Source organism: Podarcis cretensis, assembly GCF_951804945.1.
Source record: "Podarcis cretensis genome assembly, chromosome: 14".
Taxonomy (NCBI): Eukaryota; Metazoa; Chordata; class Lepidosauria; order Squamata; family Lacertidae; genus Podarcis; species Podarcis cretensis.
This window is the reverse complement of record NC_137183.1, coordinates 37,534,297-37,561,960: the sequence shown is the minus strand read 5'-3', so window position 1 is coordinate 37,561,960 and position 27,664 is coordinate 37,534,297. Positions and strand designations below refer to the sequence as shown.

Below are 27,664 nucleotides of genomic sequence, written 5' to 3'. Positions count from 1 at the left end.
AAATATTGCATATGGAATTTATTAGATAAAAAAGAAGAGTGTTGGTTTTTTGTTTTTTTTTTGATGGGGAGAGAGGTATTTCTCCTAACAGAAAAATAAAGAGCATTGGCAAAAAAGTGCAGAATCACCCTGTTTGGTCCAGAACCATGAAGATTAGAGGTGGAGAGGATTCAGGCTGGAGGGGCAGATACACAACACAGACGGACAGACACACTCATCCCTTTCCTTGACAAAAAGGCTCAGATGGTAAACAGCACAGGCAAAGCAAAGGATGCCAAGGTTTAAATGTAAATCAAGCCAAATCTCTGTTCTTCCAGGCTGCCACTGCAGACAACGGTTTTGTGCCACACAAGGCATTCATGGGCATTCAAGAGAAAGCTTTTAGGTGAGAATATAATAGGCTGCAACCTCCTAGCCTCTGCGCCCAGCATCAATCTCAAACAGTACCATTACCACTGTTGTCTAAAAGTTATCTTGCTGCTAGAGGAGGCGAGTGGCTGACTCCTTTGGCTCTGCGGAGAGTAGCGTCGAAGTTGCAGTGTCCCATCTGTCAGGTTCCCAGGGTCATGTTTCATTTCTCTTTCTTTAATTCTGTAGCCCAGACACCTGTAAGAGAGAGAGGAGGTTGGAGAAAAACTGAGATGGAATCCAAAGCAAGCAGCTGAAATTGTTGCAAATGTTAAATAACTTGAGAATCAGAATACCTTGTGGATCTACTTTCATTCCTCCAATTTATCTTCTGCTTCCCCCTGCACTGGAGGGGCACATGACAAAAATTCTCACCTGAAGACTGTGGCTTTCTTGACACAAGGACCTTTACAACAGGTGTGGGGGACCTCTGGTTCTCCAGATGTTGCTGAACTACAACTCCCATCATCCCTGGCCATTGGCCATGCTTGCTGAGGCTGATGGGAGTAGTGGTCTGACAACATCTCGAGGGCCAAAGGTTCCCCAAGCCTGCTTTATAACTATCTAATCAGGGACGTTGCTAGGGGGTAGCCAGGCCCCAGGTCTTCTGTGCTGGGTTCTCTGGATAACCCTGCTTCTCCCTCCCCTTTTATTAAAGGACTATTTCTTTTCTTTTCTCTCCAATTCTTAATGGGCTGTTGAGCATGCTGCAAAGTGTGTTTGCATCCATACAGACACATGAGCATGTACTAATTCAGTGCAAATGTGTGCACCGCAGCACATGCACACCCCCGCCCCGCCATGGCCCTGCAGCCTCTTTATTTTTATTTTATTTTATTTGAGTACCTAGCAACGCCCCTGCTTCCAGTCCCACAGAGGGGGAAAGAAACGTCACCTAGAGCTTAGCAGAGTGTGAGGCAATACCCAACAGTGCGGGGAAGTTGTTCTCAGAGGTCATCCAGGCCCCGCCGTCCACCACCAGGGTTGTGCCGCTCACATACGAGGCGAGGGGGCTGGCCAGGTACAGGACGCTATGGGCAATCTCCGTCTTGTTCCCCACCCGCTGGAGGGGGATATTCCGAAAGAGGTTTTGTGCTTCCGGGTGAGGCTGAACTAAAAACAAGGAGGAGGAAAGCAATGTCTTTGCTTCAAAATGGCATACATAATTTTTATTTATTGCATTTGTAGTGCACCTTTCCTTCAAAGAGCTCAAAGTGGCCTATGTAGTTCTCCTCCCCCCTCCCCATTTTATCCCCACAACAGCCCTGTGAGGCAGGTTAGGCTTAGAGTGAGCAAATAGCCCGAGAACACCCAGGGAGCCTCAAGGCCGAGTGGGGACTGCTAGTCCAACACTCCAACCACTGCGGCACACTGGCTCTAAGTGGTGTACATCATAAACAGTATCGTTAAAACAAAAAATGCAACATGAAAACCAGCATACAGTGGTACCTCAGGTTAAGTACTTAATTCGTTCCGGAGGTCCGTTCTTAACCTGAAACTGTTCTTAACCTGAAGCACCATTTTAGCTAATGGGGCCTCCTGCTGCCGCTGCGCCACCAGAGCACGATTTCTGTTCTCCTCCTGAAGCAAAGTTCTTAACCTGAAGCACTATTTCTGGGTTAGCGGAGTCTGCAACCTGAAGCGTCCGTAACCTGAAGCGTATGTAACCCGAGGTACCACTGTAGAAGAATACAAATTGAAACCTGGTCCCAAGTTGTTCAGAGCTTTAAACATTAACAACAAGGCCTTGTTGTTGCAGGTCCCTCAGCACAGATGTGCCATCTAAACCAGGATTCTGTTTTCACAGTGGCAACCAGATTACTCTGGGAAGCCCACAAAAAAGAACAAAGCCCAACATCTCCTGAAGAACTCCTTCACGTTTCCTAAGCACTAAGACCTTATTCCAATGGTGGAGCCTCAAAGGGAGGAGAGTCCCCCCCTTTTAAAAATGGCCTTTCTTTTCTCTCCCTCCCCTTTGTACCTCATTGCTTAGCTGCAAAGGGGGAAAAACCCCATTCTCCTCAGCTGATTGGCTTACAAGCAGAGAGGGGGTAGTCCGAATGTATGTATGTGGTCTGCACCTCTGTTAGCCACCCCTATTGTAAAAGCAACTCCAAATGCTCTGTGATGTTTGAGTATAAATAACATTGTCCGATTACCTGCTTGGCACAGATTGTTGGAAGTGTTTCACTGCAAGTTCATCGAGTCTCAATCTAACAAGTCTTGATTCAAGTCATCTACTGAATTTTATTAAATCTTATGAACCATCCACCCTGGAAATTCTAATGGATAGTATAAAGTAAAGGGATTCCTGACCATTAGGTCCAGTTGTGACCGACTCTGGGGTTGCGGTGCTCATCTCGCTTTATTGTCCGAGGGAGCCGGCGTTCATTTTCCGGGTCATGTGGCCAGCATGACTAAGCCGCTTCTGGCGAAGTAGAGCAGCGCATGGAAACGCCGTTTACCTTCCCGCCAGAGTACCTATTTATCTACTTGCAATTTGACGTGCTTTCAAACTGCTAGGTTGGCAGGAGCAGGGACCGAGCAACAGGAGCTCACCCCATCACGGGGATTCGAACTGTCGACTTTCTGATCGTCAAGTCCTAGGCTCTGTGGTTTAACCCACAGCGCCACCCACGTCCCTAATGGATAGTATAGGCATGCCTATTTACTTTAATTTATTTACGCTGTGCTCTTCCCCCAAAGAGGTAAAGATGGCATGCATTCTCCCCCACTTTACTCCTAAAACAACCTTGTGAGAGAGGTGACTGGTCCAAGGTTGCCCAGTGACCTTCATAGCTGGGTGGTCTCCCCAGTTGTTATTTTTCCAGGTAAATCACACAGACACAGACAGCACTTCAAATTATATTTAATGCTTTACCTAAGCGGCGGTGACCCTCTGTACCCGAAATAGGACCTGGCGCCAAGCTATTCACTCTGATTCCATTAGGACCCCATTCCACAGCCAGATGTTTTGTCATTGAATCTGTAAGGGAGAAGACAGACAGAGAGGTTCAAGAGCAAATCTTGAAAAGCTAAGAATTATAGCGCTAGAAGGGACTGTAAAGTCATCAAATCTAAATCTGGTTCTTGACCATTCATAAGGCACGACCCTCCCCGCATCAACTCTGCCCCTGCAAAAGCACTGTCTCTTGGTGATTGAAAGAGGCCCTATCCACAACAAGCTGGAATGGAATTCTCCTTTTGCACAGGGAAGAATTACATTGCATGTATGTGAGTTAAAAATATATATTATTAGGATAATAAACAGAAGCAAAACAAACAGAATTTCTCAAGCCATTCAGCACTTCACAAGAAGAAAAGAAATAGTGAAACCCACCACACAGAAAACAATGAATGAAGGCCAGCTGAATTTTCAAAACCCTTGACAAGACATTGGGCTGATTCAGATGTTAATGGTTAAGTGCAGGCTTCCTCAACCTCGGCCCTCCAGATGTTTTTGGCCTACAACTCCCATGATCCCTAGCTAGCAGGACCAGTGGTCAGGGATGATGGGAATTGTAGTCTCAAAAACATCTGGAGGGCTGAGGTTGAGGAAGCCTAGTTTAGTGCCAAGAGAACGAGCCAAGCACTCATACACCTTCCCTTCCTCCTCCAGCACAGTTACAAATTTGACTTCGGAAGCTTTTGCTTCTGTTTTTGATTAACCATTTTGCTTGAACCTGGACAAACTGTTGAAATGAGCTAATGTCAAACCATAACTGATGAAGCCAGCTTGTTTTCACTAACTGAAGTTAAGGTGAACCACTGTTTGGAGTTCAGACGACATGCTGAACTGCAATTAATCTAGAGCAGAACTTTCCCATAACAACAACAACAACAACAACAACAACAACAACAACAACAACAACAACAACAACAACAATACTTTCATTATTTATACCCCGCCCATCTGACTGGGTTGCTCCAGCCACTTTGAGTGGCTTTCAACATAATAAAAACACAGCAAACCATGGCTTAGCATTACATCCAGACACAGTCAATATGATAAGACTATATGCATTTGCAGATGGCAACTCTTCTTTTAAAAAATCAGACGGGGGGGGGGGGAAGGGGCACTCATGTCCTAGAAGTGGTCTTCCCAGGACAAATTATCACTGTGGGCCAGAAGGCTTCTCTGTTGCTCAATCTGGAAACTGCAACATCTCTTCCAGACTGTAGGTGGTGCCAGAACACCATAACTTGCAGTTGGGTGGGAGGGACAGGGAGTGGAATAAAACTCGATTAAGGGTGTAGATGAGAATGGGAGCCAAATTGCTTACGATACCTATGGCTGCCTTAGCTGTCCCTGCATGCACCTGGAGAGCCTGACCTCTGTAGCTCAGGGTTGCCGAGATATTGACAATGACTCCGCCATGGTCCTAGATCAACAAAATAAAGTCAGCTCTGGGAAAGAATTAACAGCAAATGCAGGAGACACAACCCAAAATGAACATTGCTGGCATAAATAGAAACCTTCCCCCATATTCTTTTCTTGAAGGGAACGTGTCCATCAGGTGTTAAAAAAAAGCTCCCCTACCCCTGCCCAGGGCAATTGACCCTAGAGCGCAGGAGCTGAGGAACGTCTCTGTCCGCAGGGAGAAAAGCCTCTTACGGAGGAGAGAAACTTACGCGGAAACACTTCTCATACAGCACTTTGGAGACGTTGAATGTTCCCAAGGTGTCGATCTCAATCACAGTTTTGTAGGCATTGAAGGACAGAGCACTGGCTGGGCACAGGAAGTTTCCAGCAGCATCTGGGGACAAGGGAGAGAGAAGTTGGAGACTGAATCAGCATGGCAAGGCAGGCGTGGCTGGTACAAGGACATGCCATGGGCCTGCTGTGGCATCAGAAACCACTCCATTCCACTGCTTACTACAGGGGTGGGGAACATCCAGCCTAGGTTCCTGATGCAACCCTTCAGGACCCCTTTATCCAGCCCCAAGCCACACCCTTCAATGGCCCTGCTTTTGCCTGGATGGGATGTTTTCTTTAACTTCAAGGATGCCTCTTGCTTGCCTGGACAAGCAAGAGAGGGGTATGTGCATTGGTGTAGCCAGGATTTGGGGGGGGGGGGCAGTGAAGGGGAAGGACAACCACCTGTCCTGTTCCAGAACTGAGCTATCTGCGACGCAATTGGCCAGTTTGCGGAAGCCACGCCTATACCTGTCCTGTTCCAGAACTGAGCTATCTGCGACGCAATTGGCCAGTTTGCAGAAGCCACGCCTATTGCTCAGTCAGGTTTCCAGTTGCATTGCTAGAATGCGCCACAACATCATTCAAGTGACCTCAGCGAGCCTTTCAATTTCGAATGTTCTGGTTTTTTTCTACTTTTAGTTAAGTATTTTTTATTTATTTACTTGATTTACCGGGGGGGGGGGGGAGCGCAGCTGGGGAGAGTGTGTTTGCAGAGCAACTAGTTTACGTTCATTGCTCTGCCCACTTTTGCCCTTGCCCCCCCCCGCCAAACACCTCTGGAATATGGCTCTCAGAAGGTTTCTCAGAAGGTCATGTGGCCCTTGGGCTGAAAAATGTTTCCTATTCCTGGCCTCCTACTAAAACAGCCCTGCCAGTACCCTCAAGGACCACCCTCCCAGAGCATGCAACAGTGAGCAGTTTTTTCCAGCTTGCAGACAGGTGGCCAGCAGTACGCCCCATGAATGTCCTCTGCTGACGCAAATAACTTACTGTTGACAAGGATATCAATCCTCTCAAATTCCTTGAGGGCCTCATCCACGGCTGCCATGATCATCTGTGGCTGCCTGACATCCAGAGTGAGGGGCAGGCATCGCTGGCCAGTGGCCACTGACAGTTTCTTGGCAGCCTATAAAAAAGGAAAAGAATATTCGGTAATAAATGACCACCCTCTTCTGTCTTTTTGCTGCAGCATGGCGAGCTGGACACATAACAGACTGGGAAAAGGGATTTGTGTCAAGAATTAGGGCAACATTTCCATGTTACGCACCTGCTGTGCTGTTGGATGGGGAAACCCTTCCTGGTTTCAGCAACATATTGCATTGTTTAGGAAGGTTCTCAAAAGGCTTCTGTGAAACGTTTCAGGTACCTCTTACGTGGAAAAAGAGGCTCACCTCTGAGGATCTATGATGTGGTATACTAAGGGCTGTGCACCCAGGAGCATTTAAGATGACAACAAATATTCATGGGAGGGATCACATCTCAGTTGTAGGTAGACAAGAATGGATCTTGCAGTTTTTGTTCCCTACATTTCTTATTTCCCCCAATCTCAATTCTCTGCATTTCTGCAACGATTTGGGTGGAAGATGGGGAGACCAACAGTAGGTGGCGTCACAGTCAGTGACAGAGCCAACTAGTTTTAGTTTTGTCCTTCTCCCCCCTGCTCAGTTCTGCAAGGCCAACCCTGAGACTAAGGAGAAGGAAGCTGATTGGCTGTTCCATCCCTAGACTGAATGTAAGAAGACAGGTAAGTAGGGGCTGGCTGGTGGCAGACTGAGGTTAGTGGGGCAGTTTGTCCTAAGAGAGAAACACAGTTTAGGATTTTCTTCCCTCCGTCCCCAGCTTCCAAGTTTTCTTCAGGCCTCACTCACAAGTTCTCCTATCTACCACCTTTTTCTTAACTTAAAGAAGAAGGAAGCCATTGTCTTGTGAAACTTTTCTTCCTTTGAACAGATCTTGCACAAGAGTGCCCACAGATCAGATCCATCTGCCTTCCGTGTATGCCAGTGCTTGTCAAGGGTGAGGCCACATCGGAGAGGGTGGCAAGTGTGGCAGGAAGATTCAAAGGCAATCAAAGAAACATTTAAGTGAGGTGTGTTTAAACTTCATTTAAGTGAGGTGTGTTTAAACTTGCCAGTGTTGTTTTCCAATGTATTTCTCATCAATAAGAAATTTGGTGTGGAGCGAGCAAATTTTTATTCTGAAAGTGTGGCCCAGAGAAAAAAGTTTTAAGAACCGCTGGTCTATACCATCCTCAACACCTCCCCAATCTGTTGCTTGAGACAGGTGACTCCAGCAGAACTGCCTCTGCCAAGGCCTTGCTTTGCATCTGAAAGGGATGACAGTCTCCCGTCCACTCACCTCTGTTAGCCTCTGAAGGTTCCTGCTGGCAATGATAGTATGGCAGCCATGCCTGCAAGCAAAACCTTAGATGGTGAGGGTGACACAGAACACCTTGTGCTCATCACTCGCTTGTCTACTCAGACACACCTCTGCTACCAGCCGTGGGGATTCAGTATGCTTGTGAGATCTCCATGTGTACCTGCAATCTGCCATCAGATTGGATAACCCAGAAACCATAAAGCTCAGGTATTAACACTGGCCAATACTGTGCAGTTTGGATAGGTTTTAGATATAGTCATTTGTATATTTAATTTGGTTATGCTTAGTGGGGCTTGTGTTCTTCTCCCAGGATGTGGAGCTGTGCATTCAGATTTTTCACAAGTATGTGTGTGTGTGTGTTTTGGGGGGACAACTCTCCTTGATAACATCCTGCCACCTTTCCTTCCAACCAGGCTGCTACATGGCAACTGGGCGTTCCTGCAGTGATCATGCAAAGTGCAGAGATACGTCCTGATATATGCAGTGGAGAACCCCAAACGACTGCAGTTCCATGGCACATCTCACCACATGTTGTAGGACACACATTGCAGAAAAGCTGCAGACAACACAAATGGCACAAAGCACGATGCAGCTGCAAAGGGAAGGGAGGACTTGCTTCCTAGGAACAGGCTGGCAGCTGCTGCAGGAGAATACAGCAGAGACCAAAAGCATCGCAAGCTAAGTAAGGCCAAGCTGCTCGCGCACCAGAGTGTCCATACCTCATCAGAATCTCAGCTGTGCGGAATCCAATGCCGGAGCTGCCGCCAGTGATGAATGCAACTTTGCCCCTAGAAAGAAAGAAGACGCCTGAAACCAGTGGGATCCATATAGACTTTTCATAATGCACGTTCAGAAAGAGCAGCATCAGTGAAGATCGTGACACATACAAAAAGGATGGATGAGGGAAATTCAGTCAGGTCAGACCACATCAATCCCAGGCAGACCAGAGGTTTCCTGCATCCTCCACTTAGTAGATGTCACTTGTACAGTGGTACCTCAGGTTACATACGCTTCAGGTTACAGACTCTGCTAACCCAGAAATAGTGCTTCAGGTTAAGAACTTTGCTTCAGGACGAGAACAGAAATCGGGCTCCGGTGGCACGGCAGCAGCAGGAGGCCCCATTAGCTAAAGTGGTGCTTCAGGTTAAGAACAGTTTCAGGTTAAGTATGGACCTCCGGAACGAATTAAGTACTTAACCTGAGGTACCACTATACTATGAAATGCATGTCTTAAATGGGAAGACAGTTTACTAATATGCTAAGAGTCAGTCTTGATTTGTCACGCTTGTACTGAAAGTAATTGAGGCCTCACAGGAGTCTCGTGAAGTAGATTAGGCAAAAAGATAACCACTTGCCCAATTCAATTGCATGAGCCCTCAAAAGGCAAAACCATCCAACATTTTCAGCTGCTACAGAATACCTGTTTTGCTACAAGTAGTGGCATAAACACATACCTAATAAGGAATTCTGTTTGAGTGGAAAAATATGAACTCTCAGAAGTAAATAAAAAGCACACTGGATCTGCTGCTGGTAGAGGCTGTGACTAAAAATTGCACCTTTAGAAATCTTTAGAGATGAGAGCAATGTACTTTCAAGCAGGCCTAAGACATGGACATATTTCTACAAAGCAAACAGCCATTCCAAGCTTGAAGGAGGCTTATACTAGCAGGGAATGAAGAGGATAGTATGAAAAGATAAACTGAAACTGCACAAAATCCATCTTATGATGCATCAGTTTTGCCTCTGGGAGAGATATTTGAGCCCTTCGTCTCTTATGCCACGTGTACCTTATTCTAGTTTAAATGTGTCTCTGACAGTATTTTTAAAATGTGACATTTCCCTATCTTTGACAACATGTAAACTGTTGGTACAAAATCTGAAAGGAGGGCTCAGTAAAGATGATTTCCTGAGCTCTGAAGATGCATCTCACATCTTCCTAATATTTTATTTTATTACAAAACACACTGTTTTGTGGCTACTCTGACTCCTACTCCTACTCACTTTTTTTTTTAAAGAACACAAGTTAAAATAAGCAACACACCACTATTAATATGCCAACACCAACTATAAATTGACTAACACCAAAGATCAAGAGGAGCAGGTGAGGAGGTAGATATAGCAGAGGTGAGGAATGAAAATCGCACAGGGGAAATTAATCTAGATAAAGGTTTCAAAGCAGTGTTTGAGTACTTCGTAGTACTCACTTGAGAATGTCTGGACTGAAGAGGTAGGAGTATTCCGGAAGACAGTCATCAGTGTCAACATCAGGAGGAGGCTGGCAAGCAAAGCCTAGCTGGGACATGACTTCCAAGACAGTTCTGCAGAAAATAAGACACAGCCATCACAAGTCCTGAGAGGGAGAAAGAACCAGCAATATTTCCATAAAGCCCCAAATTACGTAATGATCACTATGCCCAGCACATGCTGCCAGCTGACCTGATCTACGAAGAAACAGCTGGGAGGCAAAGAGACGTACTTCATATCCAAGATTACCCATGGCCAGGCAGCTTCATTCTTGACTGATAGAACTGAAGGCAACTTCAAATTATCATTTCTAGTCTAACATGCACACATACCCTCCAAATAATTAGGGTGAAATGTGAGTTCGTTAATAAAAAGATTGGAACTTAATGTTATGCACTTAGTTTCTTATAGAAAAATGTTGTTAATAAACTGTAATAAAAACCATGTGCATGGATAAAACACTCAATACTATATACCAGTGTTTCTTAATCTTTTTCCAACTGTGCCCCCCTTCCAACCTTGTTTCCTTCCTGTGCACTGCCCCCCCCCCCCCGCATCCTACTGGTAGAAATGTTTTGTTTGTAAATGTTTTATTTATAATTTTTTATAATGTATACAAATACAATTACATAAAAAATTATACTATTTCTATATCAATGTGATCCTTGTGCTTGATGACCAACTGACTCTTGCACCAACCCCACACATGCATTTTTTAAAATTTAGGAGTGCTTTTTGTGCCATGCCTTCTAGACTGCAGGTCTGAAAGGGAGTGACTGTCTTGGTTTCCTTCGCTGAAGTCTAAGCTGCTCTGGGAAACATTTTGGCTGAAGAGTTGGGTAGAAATGCTTTAAATTAATAAACAGAGGATGAATTTGCTTCATCAGATATGTGACAGCCATTCAAATATTTGAAGGCAGCTGATGTATCAACTCTTAATTATCTCTTCCCCTGGGTAAACATTTTCAGCTCCCTCAGCTCTAACAAGCTTTCCCTGCCAAGCTTATCAGAAAATGGTTGGATATTAGCAAATAATGCATTCCAGAAATCAGTGGAGATATATCTTTGGCATCCTTTTTGGTTTATTTGTCTTCCTCCACACCAAATTATTTAATTTATATACTACCCTCTCATAAAATTCAGGGTGCTGTGCAGCAACACAGAAATATAAGAAACATCCAAACCAACCTCTACTCAAGAAAAAAATAAACAGTTGCATAGGCCCCTTGGTGTAAAAAAAAAAATTCTTCCAATATTTTTGGAAGTCAAATCTACACCTACCAGCCCATGAGAAAATCCTGCTCTACAAATTACATAAGAAGACTAACTTCCAAGACTAACTTCCAGTGCATTTATGGAACTCTCCACCAAGCAGTAATCACATTTAGAAGTTGAAGGCACAACAGAGGTGGAAACTTCTTCAATATAGCAATTTTTAATCTGGGACTAAAGCAGAGCATTGACGCTCATTTATCCTAATTATTATCAGAGCATGTGAGCCTGAACCCTGTACTATTCACCAAACAACAGAACATTAGAAAGGAAAATGCTATAACCAGGAGGAAGTTGGGGAGAGAATATGAGACTGTACTGTTTTACCTCAATAATGTGAAAATATCTAATAAACTATAGATTAAAAATAACAAAAGCAAGGATACCTGCCAAATATTTACTGGAAGAATGTACTACAGCATGGGACCAGCAGCCGAACTTCTAGCAGAGGCCAGTTCGCTCTGCAACACAAGGATCAACCCATAGTTTTACTCCAGGCAATTCAAGCCACTGGTCTTCTACTGGGTCACGGCCTGATGCAAGGTGGGTCACAGCAGGAGCACTACCATCATGCAAATATATGGCAAGATATTAAGAAAGGAGTTCCCAAATGAATGTTTGGGTTAAAAGTGGATCTTGGGTCTGAAAAGGTTGAAGACTACTGATCTAAGCAATCTAGCTGGGTTAGAAGGACTCAGGCAATCCTCACATCCTTAAGGATGGTGTTGCTTAACTAATAGTAGATAGTTAATGAATTATCCAGCTTAACCTTTATATCACATCTGAAGCACTTCGCAGGCTTCATCTAGTTGTGCAATCCTTACACAACAATCCAGTAAGGGCAAGTCAGTATTCTTCCCCCACATACTGCAAATGGGCTGCCTAGTAGCACAGAAGAAATTCAAACTCATAGATTCATTGCTCAGTCTCTCAGCTTCTATGCTACTCCAGCAGATGTAACCAGGTTTTAAGAATGGGTAACTCCCGCATTAGTCTTTCCCCTTCAATGTCAGTCTATAAGCTCTTTGAGGCTCTAAGTACTCTGCCTGCTTTATAAACTTCGTAAGGCACCCATGTGCAGCAACGCTGCCTAAGCAAACCCATCAAAACCTTTCTGCTTTTAAGAGTGCTTTTAAAACAATTCCTTTCAGCAAGGCTATTTAGGATTACAGTGGTACCTCGGGTTACATATACTTCAGGTTACAGACTCCGCTAACTCAGAAATAGTACCTCAGGTTAAGAACTTTGCTTCAGGATGAGAACAGAAATCGCATGGTGGCGGCGTGGCAGCAGTGGGAGGCCCCATTAGCTAAAGTGGTGCTTCAGGTTAAGAACAGTTTCAGGTTAAGAACGGACCTCCGGAACGAATTAAGTACGTAATCAGAGGCACCACTGTACTTTAATTTTTATTTTTTAAAAAACATGCATGCTTGCTGGCTTCTACAACAAACCCTTTCTACTGTGCACATTTCACTGTTATACCGTGGACATTATATTGTTATTTTATCTAGATCCCTGGGTAAATAATTTGTGAATCACTTTCTGAGAAGTCTTTCTAAAAGGCTGGGGTATCTAGGTCCATAAAATAAGAATAAAAATATTAATACAGCTTGGCTTTTATAAGAAATCTTTTTTTCTTTTTTAGTCTTATATTTTTAGCATGCTACTGTTTTTCTGTACCGATTAAACAATGCAAATCACCTTTTGAGAAGCCTTTCTAAGGGTGTGTGGTGGGGGAAGTCTATAAACCAAACAGTGACAATGCCTTTAAGTGTTACTGCTTTAGGATTAATGCTCCAGGATTACAGAGCATTGAAGCTAGAGCCCCACATGTTGTGGGGGGAAGGGAGCTGAATGGCTGTCTCAAATTTGGGAATCCGGCCCCCCCTCATAGAAACGCTGCGGGGGGGGCCTCTTCGCCCTCCTTTACTTATCTTCTTCTTACTCTCTCTATTTTCGGGGGCTCAGGGCAGTCCTAACGCCGCCGCGGCCGAATCCCCTCAGGCGGCTCGCCTCTCACTTACCTGGCCAGCCGCGGACTTCGTACGAACAACAGTATACCTGCGCGCACGACTCACCCGCAAAGCATGCTGGGAATTGTAGTTCCCGACCAGAGGCACTCGGCCACCCAAGGGCATTGTGGGATGCGTAGTTCCCTTACCCAGCGGTAGCAAAGCCGCTCGTCGTCGTCCCCTTCCTGGTAAAGCTTTCCTGCCTTGGCGTGGGGGGACTTCTAGGCCTTGGCCGTTTCCCCCCCTTTGTTTAAAAAGCCCCCAACCCTGCATGGAGAAGCACATTTCCCGCCGCTCCCTCAAAGAATTCTGGGCAATGTAGTTTATCCTTCTCAGAGGTACAATTCTGAGCAACTCTTAAGAAACTGCGGTGCCCAGGGCTATTTGAGGGGGGGGAATGGTGCTTTAAAGGTATAGTGTTATGTACTGAGTTGAATAGGATCCAAAATGCAGCAGTCTGATTGGTCCTAGAACAATAGGATCCAGAATGCAGCAGTCTGATTGGTCCACAGGAGCCACCCAATCCAGCTCCAGGTGGAAGTGAATCCGCAACCTGATTGGCCTACAGGAGAATCCCGAAATTAGCCAATCACGTGGGGCCCATTGTGTTAAATAATGTATATAAAGTTGACATTCTGGGGGAACTTCCATTCCTCCTCACCACTATGAGCTGAATAAAGAGCATGAAATTCACTCTCGACTCCGAGTATATTTCATATAGTGTGAACCATAGCCCAACTAGTTTAATGTTGTCTACATTGGCAACAGCTCAGCCATGTGAAGAAATGTATTGGGCGCTCAGGAATTAAGGAATCCTTTTAGAAGGAAACAGTGGGGTGCTTGTGGCTGATAGAGGGTAGCCGCTTTACTTTTATAAATTCTAGCAATTCTAGAAGTATGTTTTCTGCCTTGGTCAGACCCCGAATGAAGTCCTGTGTCCGGTTCTGGGCACTACAATTTAAGCAGGATGTTGGAACGCGTGCAGAGGAGGGCGGCCAAGATAATAAAGGAATTAATAAAGGAATTCCTTATGAGGAATGGTTGAGGGAGCTGAGTATGTTTAGCCAGGATAAGAGGAGATATGATAGCCGTCTTCAAATATCCGAAGGGAGGGAGCATGCTTGTTTTCTCCTGCTCCGGAGGGTAGGACCAAAACCAATGTCTTCAAGGTACAAGAAAGGAGATTCTGACTCAACATCAGGGAGAACTTTCTGACTGTAAGAGCTGTTGGACAGTGGAACGGACTCCCTCAGGACTCAGGAGGTTGTGGACTCTCTTTCCTTGGAGTTCTTAAGCAGATGTTGGATGACCATCTGTCATGGATGTTTTGAGTTGAGATTCCTGCATTGCAGGGGTTTGGACAAGATGACTCTTGGGATCCCTTCAAACTCTACGATTCTAGACTAGAATGCCTCTGAGTATGTGAAGAGTGCCTCTCTCATGCATGCTTTTAAAAAGGTAATCAAAATGATCAGTCTGCCTAAGGATGCACAGATGTACACGCAAAACGTATTTGAAAAGCAAAACCACTCCCACCTGGCTACATTCAGAATAGGTTGGCTGTAAATAAGGCTGCAAACACACAATGCATTTAAAGAATCATGTGAACTGTAGTTCATTAAAGGTGCTGGGAATTGTAGCTTTTTGAGGGGTAAACTAGGGTTCCTAGGATTCTTTGTGGGGTGAGCTTTAGATATATTCTGCGTACACACAGCCTGAAAAATTAGAGGTTTTGTTCTGTGAACGGCATCACTGTTTAAAGTGGTGTCATACTGCTATAAATGCAGAATGCAGATGGGGTCTGTGACTCAACAAAAAATGCAATGGTGATAGGCCATTGGTAATTGTGAGGAACAAATACAAGAGGGGAAAAACCACCTTGACAGTGTAGAAAGAGTTTTGATGCTTTTAGGTGTAATTTTATAAAGTAGAGAGTAACATAAGCATACAGGCGTGAAAACACAGTGACGCACACAGAAAGACCACTCACTGCCCAATGAATTTAAACCCTAAATGTTGACAGTGGATTGGAGAAAAGAGAATGAGCACAACAAGAATGAAAGTAATCTGTCTGTAATCACCTAGTCTCAAAATGTATTAAAATTGGACTTCTCCAGGCTGCTACAGAAGCCTCAATTTTTGCCCATTAAGTAACTTTCAAGTGGTACTCGATATTTTGTCATCTGTAGATCAACCCTCAATTCTACCTGTGTCTTTATTATGGCTGAAAATGGTTTCCAATTATTTCACTTGAGTAAAAGACATTCAAGTTAGGTACAAAACCTCTTCAGGTAAGAGGCTCTTAAGCAGTACATTCATACTAGGAAATAATGAATCCCCTTTCCTGCACATGTTATTTTTAATTATGATCTGCCGCATTGAGCTTATATGTGTGTCAAGGTCTATTAACCAGAGAAGCAAAAATAGCTGCATTTATGTAAGCTGATTCTGTTCCATTAACAAGTGCAGAATCTTCTTAATTTAAAGGAGTTACTGACTCGGCAATTTGTGGATCAAGAATGACAGATTATTGTTTTCTCAAATCCTCACTCAGCCATGATGCTCACTGGATGGCCTTGGACCAGTCACTGCCTCTCCACCTAGCCTACTTCACAGGGCTGCTGTGGGGATTAAATGAAGAGGGAGGAACCATGTACTCCACCCTTGAGCTCCTTTGAGAAAAAGGTGGGGTGTCAATACAAGAAATAGATTCCATTGTTTTCCCGGTTATTTATAATTTAGACTATAACGGCATTTTATTGGAAAATTGGAATTGGAAACAAATTAGAAAATTGGAATTGGAAACAAATTAGATTGGAAACAGTCAAGAAATGGCAGCACTGTTTTCATTTCAAACATTAAGGCAAATTATTTCACATTCAAAGTGCGAAGTCAGCTTTTAAATTTAGCATTCAGAATTTGCAGGTACAAGTTTGGAATGCTGCCAGGTTTTGAAATATTTGCAAAAGTTTCAGCTCTATCTGGGTCAGTTGGGGCTCCCCCCCCCAAGTACTTCATATTGATTGATGCTCCATCTATAACCCATTCACCTTCAGGGGAGGAAACAGCTGCTTCTGGAGGGTCTCGTGAAAAACACATGTTAATTTGTTTTCTGTCAATTGATCCTTTTGTAGCAAGTGGTGAACAGAGAGTCCTCCCACAACAACCTCCCAACAAATACGTGGTTCTCAACATCCTGTCTGCATGTTGGTTTGGTGTCATGCCATAGCCTGTGCAGTGCGACAATGCCTTAGAAAAAATGATGATCTAGAATTCTTGGTCCAGACAATGTGATGGGGAGGCCAGGCAGTGTGTGCTCCACAATTTTATGTTTGCTTGAATTTTACAAATGCAAAATTCGGCATTGTTTGCAAAATTCAATTCCACTCAGCTGTTAAAAACAACAGTAGGTTGTTTTTAAAGTTCAATGATTACTAGAAATGGGCAAGTCTGTCTCATTTTTTCCAGTCTTAAAATCTGTTTGTGATAGTATATTTTTCAAAGTCCTTATGCAACTGCACCTGTATTTTAGTGTGCATTTATCCTATTACACACATTTTTGTATACAATCTTGCCTAATATACACATTTTTTGCAAAACATTCCCTCCTAATAGAATGTATTTCCCCAATATAATGAAACCGACCATTAAAGACATGGATGAGGATTCTGCAGGAGATCTCCTTAATGTACTGTGTCTCAAGTCCCTACCATTAGGCAGAGTGGGGCAGCAGATCTTAGGTGCCAGGAAAAGACAGCAAATTGTTAGTTATGTAGCATCTGCTTTGCATGTCGGAGGTCCCAGGTTCCACCCCCAGAATCCTCAGGTAAGGCTGGGAAAGACTCACTGTCTGAAACCTGGAGACCTGCTGCCAGTCAATGTTGATGCCCTTCAAATGATATTGGACAACAACTCCCATCAGCCTCTGCTAGCCAGGCCTCTGGTTAAAGATGATGAGAACTGTAGTCTCAACAACAACAAGAGGGCACCATGTTGGCTACCCCTGATGCAGATAATACCACACCCCTGTATTTCTGTAGCAGGTAGAGAGAGAGTTGTTTGTGATATTTATGTATTTATTTTGGTCTGTTGATATATTGCATCTTGAGTTGGGGATAGGGAGGACACCAGGCAGCAAAATGTCTTGGACCAGCGCTGCGCCATGTGAATTAATCATAGGGTGGGGGTGGTGTGGATTTTCCCCTTTGGGTACCAAAATGCCCTGTTGAGCAAGCATGGGAAATTGTTTTCTCTGTGCCTGGTAGCACAATGCCAGACACTCATAACTTTGCTAGTTCCTGGCAAGTGTGGGCTACGTCTTTTTTTCCTGTAGTGGTCACCCTTCTGTGCTGGGTTGTCTTGCAGCTTTTGAAATGAACAGGAAGGAAGATCAAACGAGACCCACAGCACAGGAAGAGGTGAGTAGCATTTTTTTATTTATTTAAAAAAGAATGAGACGGAAAGAAAGCAACTCAACTGAAACAGCAGCAGCAGCAATACAGAGACAAGGAAATCCGTAGTTATCTGTGTGGCTCAGTCTTCTTTATAATTCTACTTTCCTTGAACCGAGGGCGTTCAAAAGATGCTAAAATTCATCTTTGCCGTAAGCAAACTGCAAAATGTTTGGAAGGAATCCTAATAGATAGAAGGTCTTACTGGAAACGACACGTTTTCTTTCAGTTCAGGCCATCAAGACAAGTGCATTCAAGTTACCCAGGAAGCATCCTGGTTCTGACAAGGTAACTTTGAAGCAGGTTGCAGTGGCCTTTGCTGGAAGGCTCAAAATGTGACACCTGTCTTAACAGAAAACCCCGGGGAGTCTGCAAGAAACGGAGGCATTAAAAATATATGTATTTATGAATTTATAAGAGAGCAAAATACAGAACTGAAGAATAAAAAGGAACAAACTGAAAGAAAAGGAAGGGGGAAAAGGAAAACATTACATCAATCCATAATTCTATTCCACTGACTTTCCTTCCATGGCTCCCTAAAGTTTCCCATTCCTGCTGCATTTGTGGAGAAGGTAAGAGGGGGGGGGGGAAATGGTGTGATTGATTTTCATAGGGTTGGGATGGGTTCTTGCCAATTTATTAAGCGGAAAAGAAAGAAAAATCCTTCTCAGGTCCTTGGGTGGGGTTCATTCTTACATTTCCCTGAAAGTTGCACTTAAAAGATGCAGTCTCCAGCTTCTCATGCAGGTATTATAAATGTTGAAACTTGTTCTATAAACAGCAGACCTAAGAATGCACTTATGTATTGTTGCATTTTTTTCATTTACATGATGCTTGCTTTGGTTTTTGTTTTTTTACACTGACCTTTTCTTCCATCCCTCCTCCGCCTCTTCCCCCATAGCTGTCTATTTATACCTGGGTTTTCCCAAAGTGGTTGATGCAGCGCCAAATTTAGGGCAGTGCTGATACTTCCCTTGCAAAGAGTGCTGAGCTGAGGGGGTGCAAAATCGGGGAGATCCATAATTGAGAATATCGGTTTGGGGGTCACCAAATTTTGGCCTTGCGCAGGGCGCCATATTACAAAAGATTACCAAAGCCTGCCCCTGGGTTGATGGATCTGTGCAGGGGGTGAATAAAGACAACGGGGTCAAAAGGGCAGATGGAATGAGGCTTGGGTGGAAAAGAAATTTATAAGGTATGGTGGGTTTTTTTTATGAGCTTCAGATTGTTTTAAATGTTATTTAAATGTTGTAGCCCTCCCTGGGGCCTTATGGTGAAAGGTAGGTAATAAAGAGACAGACAATATTGATGCATTTCCCTTGCCAATGAGGAACCTCTGAATTCCATCTCATTAGAAAAAACAAAATGCATATTATCATTATTGATGGAATACTTGTTTTACTTCCTTCTTTTTTATATTTTATGATTCACATTAATCACAGTGATGGATGATTAACAAATGTTGATTATATATTGATATTTCTTCACTTTATTTCAATTGCACGCCCAAGAATTTGGGTTGGGGGACGACTCAAGCTTTGTTAGCTTAATAAGCTGATCAAGGGGTCAGTAAATTCCAGGGGTCATATACTCCAACCCTGTGTAATGCAGGAATCTGTGTTTTAATTTGTGTAAGCCAAACTGGTTCCCAGTCTGCAGCGTATATAAACAAATATAATAATAGCAGCCACTACTACCACTGGCAAAAGGGCACTAAAAAGGCCCTGTCACTCTTATTTTTATTTTATTTATGAATTTCAGATTTATACATTTCAATAATTTTACAGACATTTTAGCATTTCAAAACTTGACTTCTTTCCCCCTCTTTCTGCGGTTCCTTAAATTTATTTTAAATATCTTTTGCATATCCAAATTCACTTAATTTGTTCACTCTTCTAGATACTTCGATTGCAACCCATTTCAGGCTTTCTATGCTAGGACTAACACCTTGAATTTGTCCTAGTAGTTCACTGGCATCCGCAATGCTTTTCACCCTTTGTGAGAAGCGATTCCCCACAAAGCTCCTGCTCTGTTGAACTCCTCTGCATAAACTGTGTAAAGAAAGCAGGGAACACGTCAGGGTCGTTGCCAAAGGAGCCACTTTCCAAATGCAGCCTGCCACACTGGAGCCGCCTGTTCTTAGCCACGTTTTTGCAGAGCCATCCACACAGCCAGTTCCAATTATGAATTGAGTCTGAGATATGTAAAAACAAAGTTAAACTGTAGTTTCTCTGAATGAGTAGTAGGAACAAATTATATATAGAACCTATGTAAAGACACACACATTTCTGTGTTTTAAGAATGAGTCTGGATGAGTATATCAAAATTTTGCTGTCATGCTGCTGATACCGGTATTTGTTTAGTCACTTGATGTGCACATGGCACCTTTCCAGGCTTCTAAAACTGGGGTCTTCTCCTACTCTTCCTGAAGATGCCACGGAATGAACCTGGGGCCTTCTTCATTCAAAGCAGATGCTGTTCTGTAGGGGGCAGGTGCTCCCTTGAGCTAGATAGTCGGGAGCACAGAATGAGGCATAATGGGGCTCAAAACCTGGACAGCTCAGTCGGTTAGAGCCAGGGCTGACTTCAGCAGATGTGGCGCCGGGGTGCAAATATCTGCCCAGCGCCCCCAAATTACCACGGGTAATGTTGGGGTGGCCATAGCTGTGCACTGCCAGCCATTGGGGGGGGGGGGCTCAACTTGTCGGGATCTCTGCTTGGCCAAGCTGATAAAGCTCATTTTCCTCCGGCCAAGCCTTCGGAATCGCCCCTGACGAAATTAACGACCTGAGCCATTGATGAGGCCTCAGGGACATTCCCATCCAGCAGAGAATCCAGCAGCATGCGGAAGTGATGAGATTTATGGCTACATCGCTATGCTTTATTTTTTACTACGCAGACAGCAAAGAAAAATACATCCTCTCCCTGTGAGAGCAGAGAGCAACTGAACAATAAAGGAACAAAGGAACAGGAAACCAGTAACGTCACATCCGTCTCCTCTCCCATGAGACTTCCAACAGTATGGAATGTGTCTGGAATGTAAACAGAGTCCTGTGACTCTAAGCAGCTGCACAGTGGCAAACAGAAACTAACACACCTCTCCCCCATGCCGCTGCGGGAGAGTGATTCCTGCAGAGGCTTGGGAGGAAAGTTGCGCCCCTCCCAAGCCTCCGTGGCAGGAGAGCGCAGCTTCCCTCCCAAGCCTCCTCAGGAGGAGAGCTATCCCTGCAGAGGCTTGGGAGGGAAGCTGCACATCTGCCAGCCTTATGGTTGGCGGGGTGCAGCTGGCGGGCGTGCAGGGAAAGGCGAGGTCGCCGGCAAAGCTGCGCAGCTCCCCCACTTGCTGGGGCCCCCCTGAGAGGCCGGCGCCCTGGTGCGAGGCACCACTAAGTCCTATGGGAAAGATGGCTCTGGTTAGAGCGTGGTGCTGATAACACCAAGGTTGCAGGTTCGATCCCCGTCTGGGGCAGCTGCAGATTCCTGCATTGCAGAGGTTTGGACTGGATGATCCTCAGGGTTCCTTCTGACTCTACAATTTTTTTATTCCCAACCCCCACTGATTTTTTTGTTTTGTTTGGCATTTAAAGGGAAAAATCTGTTGGTGAGAGAGATTGCCCAACAACCACTTTTCCCCCTCAACCCATTTCGTCATCACTGGGCTGGCTGCAGAGTGGGGCTGATAATGTGAACTGCTGGACTTAGATGAGATCATCTCCAAAGGGGGCAGCCTTAATGCAAATAGGGCGCAGGGGATGTGATAAGTTAATCACATGCCAAGAAAACCCACAGCTTCAAACTACTTTGCAGGAAAGTTCAGTTGCATTTCCAAGCCAGTGGTATTTATAAGAAGGTGTTAAGGATGTCTGATTATTTAGTTAGGTGATGCCTTGAACGGCATAATCTATTCTCATTTCAGAGGCCAATCACACGAACACTTGAAAGAATTATTTATAAGCAGTGGGGCAGCGTCCATGGCAGGTAATTCAGCCAAGTCAAGTGTGATAAGTTCCTGAGTCATAAGCTGGGAGGGATGCCAGCCTTGTGCATCCATAGCAGACTCCCTGCAGGTTAGGAGAGCATATGTATTATCTAAGCTATGTGTATCTGAATGACTCAGCTATGCAACTTGTAAAATGCCATTATGAGCCGAAGCTGGATTACTCTGTATTTGTTTAAAAGGGTTTTCTTTTTAACCCTGCCTTTCCCTCCATCTGAAACTGAAGACAGTTTAAAAAGAAAAAGGAAAAAAAGAATATATCAGATTTTTTAAAGAATGAAATGACAAACAAACCAGGAAAACTAAGCAAACAAAAACCAACAGCATTTATCATTGCATCTTCCCTGTTCCTTGAAAAGTCTTTGGGTTGTACCCAATGCTAATGCTGCTCAGAGCAGACTCCATCCACCTAACTACTATTGCCAAATCCCCCCATTTAATACAGATTTAGCCTTTCTGAGGGAAATCTGATAAGTGGGGGAAACCCAGTTGCAACGATCCGCTTGTGATACTTCCGTTATCCAATTGCAATATCAAACCATTGTCTGAAGGTACCCAGTCCACTTCTGCTTTCTGTCTCTCTATCCATCACTTGCAAACTATGGCCTCCCTTCCTTCTCCAGCAGAACCATGGAGAAAGGCTAGCCCAGGGAATCTCCACATGCAGCATGGACAGAGCAGGGTGAAGTAGAATCTCTGACCTGCATCCCCCACGTGCAGGTGCTCGTTCAGGTGCTCCAGGTGATGGTCAGAGCAAACCCCCGATGGATGGTAAGTGGGCAGTCGATCCTGCTAGCAAGGTAGGCAGAAACCCCTTTCCCCCAAATTTGGAGAAATTTATTTCCCCTCCTCCTGCTCATTATTTTTGAGGAGGGTTTCGCCCACCAACTCAATGATAGAAAAAGACTTGATTTCTCTACCTCCGGCATCCTGGGGATCCATGTCTGTGTGAACAATGACATGGATTCAAGTTCCTCCTTTGAAATTTGGTCCCCCTAATTATGTCAACAAAACTGTAACAAAAACCTGCATTTCCCCACAAAAGCCTGTACTGGCACCACTGATTTGCCCTTTGGGGGTTCTGATGAGTTTCTGCACAGTTGTGGCGCCCGTGGTGGGTAGTAGCCTGCCCAGTGTTGTATAGTGGTTAGTGAGTTGCACCTGGGAGGCCAGGGCTCAGGTCCCCACTCAGCCTAACCTACCTCACAGGGTTGTTGTGGAGATTAAATGAGGAGGAGAACCTTGAGCTCCTTGGGTGGGGAAAAGGTAGGATGTGAATACAATAAATATATAAATGATTTAAGGTCTTTGCATCCCGTTCTAATTCCTCTTCCGACTTCTTCCGCCGCAGAGCTGATGGTGCAAAAACATATGGAGACTCTGCAGAGCTGGTGTGGCACCAGCACAGGAGGAACCTCCTTGGAGAGACTGACTGATCTCCTCCTGGTGGAAGGGCTGACCGATCTCCAGCAGAAGCAACATGATTTTGTACAGATTGAAACGATCAAAGGAGTGAGGAACATCTCCAAGAAGATCCCCTTGGAGAAACTCTTCCTGCCTTTGTCCAAATTCACCATCCCCCCGCGGATTTCGGTGACCATTGGAGTTGCCGGCATTGGCAAGAGCACTTTGGTCAAGCTGTTTGTCCACACCTGGGCAAAGGGAGAGATTGGCAAGGATTTTACCTTTGTCTTGCCTCTCACCTTCCGGGAACTGAATGCTTATGACAAACTCTCTGCAGAGAAGCTGATCCGTCTGGCAACCCCCCAGTTAGCTGAGCCCAGCTTTCTCTCCATCGACACGGCCAAGACTCTCCTGATCCTGGATGGTCTGGATCAGTTTAAAACTCTGCTGGATTTCTCCAATGCCGTCGTTTGCACAGACCTCCGAAAGGAAGTCCAGGTGGATAACTTGATCACCAACATCATCCGAGGCAATCTGTTGCAAGAGGTTTCTGTCTGGATCACCTCGCGGCCGACGGCAACCACGCAGATCCCAGGAGGTCTAGTGGACCGGATGACTGAAGTGCAGGGCTTTGGAGATGCAGAGATCAAAGACCATTTAGATCACATGTTTGCTGAGAACCAGGGCTTATCCGATGGTGTCTTGCGGCATCTCAAGGCCAGCAGGTCTTTGTACATACTGTGCACAGTGCCAGCTTTCTGCCAGACCTGCGGGTCCTCCATGGGGTACTTTCTAAGGAGCGCCAATCAATCTCCAGAAGCATTGGCTGCTCCTAAAACTTTGTCAGAAATCTATTCCTGTTACTTTAAAATGGCACTGTGTAGCGACTGGCCAGGGAAACAGAAGGAAGCCCTCAAAATAGACCAGCTGCTGAACAATGGCAAGAAAATGATGAACTGCCTAGGCCGCTTGGCGTTTTACAGCCTAATCAAGAGGAAATATATGTTCCACGAACAGGACATGAAAGCCTATGGCGTAGACCTCTCTTCTCTCCAAGTTAGCTTGTGCAATAGGCTCTTACTTAAGGAAGAGACTCCATTTTCCACCATTTACTACTTCCCCCACTTAACAGTTCAAGAATTCCTGGCAGCCACCTATTATTACACTGCAGCAAAGCGGGCTCTTTTTGACCTCTTTGTGGAGAGTGGCATGTCCTGGCCAAAGTTTGGCTTCCTCAACCACTTTAAAAACGCCTTCCAAAGATCTCTGCAGTCCGAGGATGGGCACCTGGACGTCTTTGTGCGCTTCCTCTCAGGCCTCCTCGCCCCACAGGTGAACAAAGTCCTGTCTGATTGGTTCTTGGCGAGAGACGAGCACCACGGTTACCGAAGTCATGTGGTTGGCCTCCTGCAAAACCTCCTGGGAGCAGACCAAGCCGTCTCTTGTAGGTCCGTCAACCTCATGCGGTGTTTACATGAGATTCAGCACGTGGAAGTTGTCGCGAGCCTCGAGGAGGCAATGAAGAGCGAGGCTCTGGCTGGGATGTTGACGCCGGTCAACTGCTCTGCCTTGGCTTATCTCCTGCAGACCTCAGAGGTTTGTGTGGAAGAGGCAAACCTCTCCAACTGCCTCACCTACCATGCTTTCCAGAGCCTTCTCTCTCAGCTCCACTACTGTAGTAATCTCAGGTAGGTCACATTCAGTGCTTGATGGGAGCCAGGACTTGCCAGGACAGGAAGAAGAGGGTGAGGAGAGCTACCTGTGATCCTCTGCATAGGTTTTGCTGGACTGCAGCTGATAGCCATGCTGGTTGAAGGATGAAGTTCAGAGGTAGTACGCCTCTCTGAATAACGGTTATGGAGGGGAAGGGCCATAGCAAACAAATCAGGATGGCGGCTCAAAAAACAGGTTGACTAGGAATGTGAGAGACTTCAGATGGAAATGGAAAGATAACAGAAATCACTGGGTTAAAGCTGACCAAAAGTCCAGAGGTAGCGCTATTATCAATTTACGATGAGGTGGAAGTTCATAGGCTATGAAGGACTTGCTCACAAATTTATTGACAGCTGGAAGTGGAAGGGGCAAGCTGAATATAAAATGGAAGAATGGTATAAAGAGGTGTGGGATATAGCTATTAATGATGAATTAACATGTGCCATTAAGGTAAGACGGGGAATATGCAAGAGAAATGATTCTGAGGAGATATGGAGGGTGTTTGTAGAATTTGTTCTGTTAAAATGGAAAGGGGTCAAACCATTGCAAGAGGTGTTGAAATTTTGGGAGGTTGGATAGTTACAATAGAATGGTCTTGGTGGTGGGGTGTGCATTTTTATACTTATTTATTTATGATTATTACTTTGTCAAAAAATATATAAAATGTAAATTAATGTATAAAATATAAATAAACGAATGAATTTAAAAGGGAAGGGAGAAAAATGGAAATGGAAACAGGAGTGGAAGTTGCAGATGTTTGCTTATTTGTCCAGAATGGGAAGTAGATCCAGAGAATGTGATTAGTATTCACAGCTGCTGCTGCTTTTAGGCTGCAAAGATTACTTGATGGATTATGGGGTTCCTCCCTTTCCCATTCTCATTGTGGTTTCATCGTGATGAAACGAACTGGGTGGAATAGCGTAATGACAACATCATTTACACAGTTAATTAATTAGCCAGTTGCATAAATTTGCCATAGCAGACAGTGCGACAAATAACATTGGCTTTGGGAGGAAGACAAATTGCAGTGGAATGGAAACAGTGCTGCATGTGAGGAATACAGGGCAGAATTGAAAAGTGTTCCTTCTTACATCCCTAGAAATGGCCTGTTTTTCAGCCACACTCACATGACTCGCCCACCTTTTCTCTCTCCTCTGGTTGCATGTACTAAGAATATGCTTTGTTCTCTCTCCTCCTGGCCCTCCCCACCCCCGGCCATAATTTGGCCCAGGCTAGACTACAACCAGTTTAAAGACAGTGCTATGGACCTGCTGGGCAGCGTGCTGAGCGGAAAGGACTGCCAGATTCAGAAAATCAGGTGAGGCAGAATAGCTAAGTGTGCAGTACTTATTTTCTGCACAATGTGTACAGATTTATGGCTTCTTGTGGGACAACTGTGGTTGCCTCTACCTAGGTTGGCAGTTACATTCATGCTTGATTTGCTTGGGAACAACCACAAAAAAGGCTGAAGGGCACATGACTGTAGCAAGCGTATGGGTATAGCCAAGGGGTGCGGGGGGATCTCCCCCCCCCCATAATCAATAAAAATCAATACGAATCTGAGGTTCTGCCCCCTCCAACAAAAATCCTGGCTACGCCCATGAGCAAGCATATATTGATAAGAAGTTACAATAGAAAGACAAAATGTTATTACAATTGCAAAGTGTGCATATCAGCAAAGCTTTCAAAAACAGTTGCAAAAGATATTGTTATTGTGTTGGAGAAAGCTGTAAGGAGCTGACAGCAGGCTTTTGGATAAAGCCCTGCTTCAGAAAATCTTCTTCAGTCATAATTGCAAAACAAAACAAAACAAAACAAAATTCCCCATAAGGGTTTACCAAACATTCATAAGCTACCATTATAATTACCAATCCACATGTGAATAAGACACCACCTCAAAATACATGGTGGTGGACTCTCCTTCATGGAAGGTTCTTAAACAGAAGTTGAATGGTTATCTGTCATTGATTTTTTAAAGTAGTGATTCCTGCATTGCAGAGGGTACCGTATATGGTCTTTACAGTCATGTGCCCTTCTGCACTTTTGTGGTTGCTATATACAGTGGTACCTCGGATTACATACGCTTCAGGTTACATACGCTTCAGGTTACAGACTCCGCTAACCCAGAAATAGTACCTTGGGTTAAGAACTTTGCTTCAGGATGAGAACAGAAATCATGCTCTGGTGGCGCGGCAGCAGCAGGAGGCCTCATTCGCTAAAGTAGTGCTTCAGGTTAAGAACAGTTTCAGGTTAAGAACGGGCCTCCGGAACGAATTAAGTACTTAACCCGAGGTACCACTGTACTAGTATTGTGCCTTTGTATGTGATTTTCACTTGCTTGGGAACCAGATCTAGCACGGTACCTCCAAGCCCATCAGTTTGTTGTGGGAGGGATCCAAGTGCTTACTGGGAAATTGAGGTTTGCAAAAGTAAAGTGTATTAAATCGCTCTGCCCCACAAATCTACTTTAAAAAAAACCCAAGACAAAACTGACTTTTTGTGCTTGAGAAAGAGAAGGGGAAATGTACTGAAAGGTGTGTGATGGACGAATGATTAATGGGCATGTGTGAAAACACCTGCAAACAAATCAGGATGAATACTCAATAAAGACTTGACCAAGTCTGACCTCTGTGTGAGCTTTGTGCTAGCAAATCAGGATAAACAAACAGCTCATCTGGAGGAGCTCGCAGTCTGATCAGGAATAAAAGGAGCTACAGTTGCAAAGGAAATGCTGTGCACACTCCCCTTTGCAAGGCAGTGAGAGGTCCCCAAGGGTAGTGCTTGCAAGGGTTTTGCTTCCTGTGGTAGGAGAGATCACCAGAATCTTGTGGCATTTTGCTGCATTTGAATTAATTGCAAATATAAAAGTAGAGCACAGTGGAGGAAAGCAGCTTAAGCGCTTCTACAAGGAGCAAACCTGCTGATCTCAGATACCCAGACAGAGAGATGTATAGGTGCCCACGAAAGTAGGGAAGGCCATAGATCAGTGGCAGAATATTTGCTTTGCTTGCAGAGGGTCTCAGGTGCATTATAACCAAAACCTTTTGCCCATTTGATCATGCCTTCTTTAACCTTTTCTTCTTCA

General features: G+C 44.6%; 2 protein-coding genes across 11 annotated transcripts in view; one reads left to right on the top strand and one right to left on the bottom strand.

Moving 5' to 3' along the window:
• Window positions 1–13,169, bottom strand: DECR2 (2,4-dienoyl-CoA reductase 2). Of its 7 annotated transcripts, none has more exons than XR_013832883.1 (11): window positions 13,081–13,106; window positions 9,691–9,804; window positions 8,206–8,274; window positions 7,466–7,517; window positions 6,098–6,233; window positions 5,041–5,165; window positions 4,697–4,790; window positions 3,290–3,394; window positions 1,304–1,521; window positions 705–754; window positions 1–606 (listed from the first exon to the last, which is right to left on the bottom strand). XR_013832883.1 is itself a non-coding variant. In XM_079952442.1 (11 exons), exons 1-10 carry the CDS (start codon window positions 13,089–13,091, stop codon window positions 720–722), a joined length of 930 nt encoding a protein of 309 aa, XP_079808568.1. In that variant the 5' UTR covers window positions 13,092–13,106; the 3' UTR covers window positions 1–606; window positions 705–719. The 7 variants fall into 7 exon arrangements, 6 of the variants coding, with proteins under 6 accessions (XP_079808568.1, XP_079808570.1, XP_079808569.1 ...); XM_079952442.1 differs by having other exon boundaries at window positions 1,333–1,521; XM_079952444.1 differs by lacking the exon at window positions 705–754 and having other exon boundaries at window positions 1,333–1,521; window positions 13,027–13,169.
• Window positions 13,170–14,276: 1,107 nt separating this feature from the next.
• The window catches only part of NLRC3 (NLR family CARD domain containing 3), a 32,271-nt gene continuing 18,883 nt past the window's right edge, over window positions 14,277–27,664 (top strand). Inside the window, exons 1-7 of one of the 4 annotated variants that reach the window (XM_079952357.1) lie at window positions 14,277–14,472; window positions 17,380–17,432; window positions 17,820–18,037; window positions 21,382–21,443; window positions 22,089–22,233; window positions 22,814–24,554; window positions 25,811–25,897. In XM_079952357.1, coding sequence (XP_079808483.1) covers window positions 22,227–22,233; window positions 22,814–24,554; window positions 25,811–25,897 — 1,835 coding nt within the window. In that variant the 5' untranslated portion in view covers window positions 14,277–14,472; window positions 17,380–17,432; window positions 17,820–18,037; window positions 21,382–21,443; window positions 22,089–22,226. Of the gene's footprint in view, window positions 14,473–17,379; window positions 17,433–17,484; window positions 18,038–18,575; window positions 18,661–21,381; window positions 21,444–22,088; window positions 22,234–22,813; window positions 24,555–25,810; window positions 25,898–27,664 lie in introns of those variants that run through there. The other 3 variants (XM_079952358.1, XM_079952359.1, XM_079952356.1) reach the window with 3 other exon arrangements.

Bases quoted from the DNA above. Each gene is read 5' to 3' on its own strand.
- DECR2 (XM_079952442.1), bottom strand. The intron at 5,166-6,097 runs GTAAGTTATTTG...CCTTGTCCCCAG, and splicing joins GATTGATATCCTTGTCAACA to ATGCTGCTGGAAACTTCCTG. The intron at 755-1,332 runs GTATTGCCTCAC...GTGCCCCTCCAG, and splicing joins CAACTTCCCCGCACTGTTGG to TGCAGGGGGAAGCAGAAGAT.